The 5,619-nt window shown below is 40.1% G+C and overlaps 1 protein-coding gene across 1 annotated transcript; it reads right to left on the minus strand.

Moving 5' to 3' along the window:
* Positions 1-1,210: 1,210 nt before the first annotated feature.
* On the minus strand, positions 1,211-2,281 carry LOC100668943 (olfactory receptor 8B8-like). The gene has a single exon (XM_003418221.3). It carries the CDS (start codon positions 2,195-2,197, stop codon positions 1,211-1,213), a length of 987 nt encoding a protein of 328 aa, XP_003418269.3. The 5' UTR covers positions 2,198-2,281.
* Positions 2,282-5,619: the final 3,338 nt, after the last annotated feature.

Consider the following 5,619-nt stretch of genomic DNA (forward strand, 5'->3'; position numbering starts at 1 on the left):
GGGAGACATTTAAGGGTAAAAGGAATTTCAACTCAATAGGATCTTTCCCTCAATAAGGTAGGCATAGAGTGCTGTAAAAATATATCCAAAGGTGTGTAGCCTTGTCTTCCTGACCAGAAAGACTTCTCAGGGGTTATGGGAAACCTCATCCCTGCAATATGGGTAGATTGAGCAAGGCAAAGAAGAGCGTAGATGAAGGTATTCCAGGCTGAGAGAAGAGTTTATGGAAAATTGTGCAAGGGAACAAGATCGTATTATGTTTGGAAAATTATGGGGAGTAATTTCAGTATAACTATAGCACTCGGTTCTGGGAAGAAAAGAGGGGGGAGATTAGGGACAGAAAAGTCAGGCTGGAGAGGCGAACAGGGGCAAAATATCAAGACCCTTGTTTTGCATATTATGGAATTTTGTTTTTTATCTTAAAGGCAATTAGAGTGAACGGGGTCAAGCTAGATCTTATTGAAGAATGAAAAAGCTCTCTGGTTGGATTATAAAGTGTAGAGACAGACCAGATGAGAAATGATAGTACCCTGGGGCAAAGCAGTGACAATAAGGATGGTAAAAAATGTCAGCGCTTAATTAGGTATGGAGGAAAAGCAAAGAAAGAAGAGTCAAGGAAGACACTGGTTTGAGGTTTGCTCAGTTAGGTAGATGATGGTGTCATTTACTGTCACAGAGATCACACCAAGAGTTTGGTGGGGTAAGGTGCTGCTATGATAAGTTTAATTTTCACTTATTGAATAACAGATGCCTCTCAAGAATCCAAATTAGAATTATACTAAACATACAGGGCTGAAGTTCAGATGTGAACGCTATCTAAAGTTACCTGTGAAAGATTTATTTCCATAACCAGAATATTTAATTAACTAGTAAATCTATTTAAAATTTCTTTAAAATGTAAGGGAGAAATATTGGAAAGGAAGAGAGAGGAGTGAAGAGAAGAAAAAGGAAAAAAAAAAAAAGAATGAGGAAATCAACTTCACAGCAATTAGGCCCCAATACTGTGCTACACACTCTCATTTTCACTAATTCATTCTTCTCAATAACTCCATGAAGTAATATTATGCAGAGCTTTCAACACAGACATCCTGATTCCAAATCAAATGTTCTTTCTATTATACCTCACTTCTTTCTGTATGAAGAATTCCATAGCAAGGGGAAAAGATTAAAAAGAACCCTGTCATCTTACAGTACTTAATACAGCTCCAGCTCAGGAAAATGCTTTTCTACTGAAACTTTTCTTCAGGGCAATTTTAACCTCCCTGTTCCTGAAGCTGTATATCAGAGGATTGAGCATGGGCACCACGATGGTATAGAACATGGTGGACACTTTCCCCTGGTCCATGGACAAAACAGAAGAAGGATGGAAGTACACGAATGCCCCTGATCCAAAGAAAACACAAACAACAATTATATGTGAGCTACAAGTGCTGAAAGACTTGGCCCTTCCTTCCCTGGAGTGAATGTGGAGAATGCTGGAGAGAATGTAAGCATAAGAGACAATGATGGTGAGGCAGGGCACAGCAACGTTAAAGCCCATAATAGTGAAAACCACCAGTTCATTGATGTGAGTGCTGGTGCAGGAGAGCTCCAGGAGGGGGAGGATGTCACACATGTAGTGGTTGATTTTGTTGGCATCACAGAAGGTCAGCCTCAGCATGCATCCTGTGTGAGCCCAAGCAGCAACAAATGCTCCCACATACACAATCACAGCCAACACAGAACAGACTTGAGGGGACATGGTGACTGTGTACAGCAGGGGTTTGCAGATGGCCACATAGCGATCATAGGCCATCACTGTCAACACATAGATCTCAGCATTCACAAAAAAGCAGTAGAAAAAGAGCTGAGTCATGCATCCTGCATAGGAGATGATATTCATCTTCAACACAAAGTTTACCAGCAGTTTCGGAGAGATGACAGAAGAGTAACAGAGATCAATGAAAGATAAATTAAAGAGGAAGTAGTACATAGGGGTATGAAGGTGAGCATTCAGCCCAATTAAAGTGATCACACCCAAGTTACCTGCCGCAGTGACAATGAAGATTCCTAGGAAGAGGAAGAAGAGGGGGAGTTGAATCTTTGAGTATTCCATTAAACCTACAAGGATAAACTTGGTTACTAACGAACTATTTCCAGTATCCATTCTCTTCCAGTGGGATCTGTAAACACAGGAGAATAGAGTCAGAACCCACATTTCTCATGCAATCCCAAACTCATCCCCCTCCTGGAGATGAGAAGCCCAGAGACTCTTCTGGGTTTTTACCACTACAGAGAGATCAGTCAAGGAGGACAGGTACATGGAGGCTTAAACACAGCAATAGGTAATACTGGAAGAATTGGGTCAAAAGGTGAAGAAGTGATGTCTCATCTTTCCTTTGCCTCAATCTGTCACAAATGCCTTCTGTTCCTTCTCATGCTCCAATTTATTTTTGTCACTCTTTGCTCAGGAGCCCTGGTGGCAGAGTAGTTAAACATTTGACTGCTATCTGAAAGTCATGGGTTCAAACCCACTGGCCTCTCCATGGGAGAAAAGACCTGTTGATCTGTCTCAGGAAAGATTACAGCCTAGGAAACCTTATGGGGAAGTTCTACTCTGTTTTATTGGGTAACTTTGAGTTGGAATAGACTCAATGTCACACAACAACAACAATCTTACTCACCAAACTTCACCTACCCTGTTCTGACCACCAGTCCATACTGGACACTGTGTAAGGTGATCATGAGCACTTTATGGCCATTGTAGTGTTAGGAAAAGTTAGAGTTAGAAGTCCTGGGGTGGCACAAACACTACAAACCAAAAGTTTGGCAGTTTGAACCCACTCAGAGTTGCCCCAGAAGAAGGGCCCAGGGATCTGCTTCTGAAAGTTCTAGTCTTGAAAACCTTATGGAGTGCAGTTCTACTCTGCACACGTGGGGTCATCATGAGTCATAACTGACTTAGTGGCAACTGGTGCTGGTTGTAGTAGAGAGTTAGGAGAATCACAGAGGCCCTCTGGTTTTCCAAAGGTACACAGCAGGGGAGTTATTAAGTCAGGAATGGATCCTGGACCTCCTTCACAGGAAATACTCTAAGAAGTGGGCTGGAGGCATTGCAAACCCTATAATCTCAGCACTACTTCTCACCTTTACTTTCCTTCCACACTAACCCTTTAATATGTTACCTTGGGATTCTCTGCACCTCAGGATCAGAGCAGAGCAAAGCACAGAGGTTCATTATTTTCCATGGCTCTGGTGTTTGAAAAGGAATATAACAAAGAGAGATTCTGTGCTCACCCTCCTCTTGCCTAAAGACATCAAAACTATCCATGTGGTTTCTTCTCCACTGTTGTTCTCTAAAGAGAAATAGTTCTGCTGATGGAGAAAGTCATACTCCTGAACTAAAATCCCTCCTTTTGTGTGAAGAGGCTTGGGGCATTTATAAATCTCAGTCTTTACTTGCTCTGAGACTCAGTCAGATAAAGATCATGAATTTTAATTATAATTTTGCCCAGAGGTGATCATTACAACTACAAAATAAAGGAGGAGAAGAGACAATGTTTTCAATGTAATTACAGGTAGCATCACATAAATTATTTTGTTCTGAGCTTCGCAGTCTCAGGGGCTTGATGTAGAGGCTTCCATAAAAGCCCTCCCATAATTCAAAACCTTTGGGAAAGAGAGAATTATGAAATTGTTTATACACAGTTAGAGATGGTTTTACCCTGTAGCTTTGGAGACTCAATAGTCTACTCAAAATTTCACCTCAAACAAAAACCAAAAATTCACCTAAGGGACTGCATATTCCCCCAGAGCAAATGAGATAGAAATCTTCTCTGTTTCTCCTAGTGCTTGCTTGACTTTTAGGTACAATCCATAACACACAGCTAGTGACTTATTGGAAATAACTCTCAAACATATATTGCGTGTACACAGAAACTTTCCTATAGACATTTCACCAAAGAGGATATTCAAACGGCCAAAATATACATGAAAAGATACTCAACATCTATAGTGTGCGAGAGAATTAATATATGTGTGTGTGTATATATGTATATATATATATATATATATGAGACACCTGATATGATTTGAAGCGGCCAGTTTAAGGATTGGTTGCCTTTCCCTGTTTTCAGTTCCGTTTTCACCCTAGAGGCAGCCATCTGCTTAGAAATAGAGGAATATCTGGTAATGATGAGGTGACTACACTGCCATGCCTCCCTGTCACATATCCGTGTAATTGCTGCACTGTAACCAATCTAAGAAAGACACATACACCCTTTTAAGCCAATTGTTTTACAGAACTGAGCCCAGGAAGCCCTGCCTTAAAATGATCTACTACCAATTGAGTAATGCCTTTCGATGATCTAACCCTGTGATTACCAATCAAGTAATGTCTTTCAATGATCTCAGTTTGTAAATACCAGTAAAGTAACATGTTTCATAGTCATCGTTCTCTTGTAAAATATCACTACTGAGTGGCCATTTTGAATTACTGGATTCCTCGGCATGGAGTTCAGTCTATTCTCAGCTTGAGCTGTCTCTTTTCTTTCAATAAATCTCTCAGTTTTACACTGATCAGAGTATAGATGTTTATGTTACCAGAGAATGGCCTCAGTTCTTGTCTTCGGTGTAGGAAAGAATTCAAACACTGAGACAGAGACAAATAGTGTCAAGTGAGCAGAGGTTTATTAGCAAACAGAGGGTTAGTAGTGAAAGTACACTTGCTAGGGAGCATCAAGTGGGCTATTCAGGTACAGAAAGAATCTGAGTGCCCTGATAGTCATTTTCTTAAGGTTTTATACCCTTCTTGTCTCTTATCTTTCCCTGTTAACTTTTAACAGCCAAGACAGCGATCCGTATAGAGACTATTTCCTTGGCTTAAGGTTTAATTACCAAGTTAGGGACCTTATCAAGTTAGGGAACTTTATCAAGTTAGGGACCCCTATAGGGATCATTTCCTTGGCTTAAAGTTTAACTACGTAGAGACCATCTTGTTGAGGAATGTCGCCACCCCCGTCTCTTCCTCTGTAGGGACTGTCTTATCGAGGAATGTCACCACCCCTTGTCCCTTCTTTTTCCTGAGTACAAGCTCTCCCCCGCCCTTTACATTTACACTATGACATTATCTATCAGAGTGATGCAAATAAAACCACAAGAAGATATCACTTTACTTCTGACAAGATGGATAAAAATAAAAAATATATATATAAAAAACAGAAAATAACAAATGTTAGCAAGAATGTGGGGAAATTGAAACTACCATATAATCCAACAATCCCACCACTCCTAGGCATATACCTAAAAGACTTGAGGGCAGGGATACAGACATGTACACCAACATTCATTGCAACATTATTCACAATAGCCAAAAGATGAAAAAAACCTAAATGCCCATCTAAATATTTAATATTTAATTTTAACATTATGTTGTACATGATCATATCATGCCTAATACTTTATAATCTTTTAGGCACAAATCTTTTTTCTTCCCTTTCTTAGCCCTTCCATTCCCTTCTTAGCCCTCCTCCATCTCTTCACCCCCAATTATTCATGCGTATAACCTAGCACACACTCTTCATTATTTTCCTACATGTATAAGGAGTTTTGTCCTTGATGTACAAAGTATAGTCATGCAAA

The sequence above is a fragment of the Loxodonta africana genome, chromosome 15 (assembly GCF_030014295.1).
Source record: "Loxodonta africana isolate mLoxAfr1 chromosome 15, mLoxAfr1.hap2, whole genome shotgun sequence".
NCBI classification, from domain to species: domain Eukaryota; kingdom Metazoa; phylum Chordata; class Mammalia; order Proboscidea; family Elephantidae; genus Loxodonta; species Loxodonta africana.

Bases quoted from the DNA above. Each gene is read 5' to 3' on its own strand.
- LOC100668943 (XM_003418221.3), bottom strand. From the start codon at position 2,197: ATGTGGGTTCTGACTCTATTCTCCTGTGTTTACAGATCCCACTGGAAG.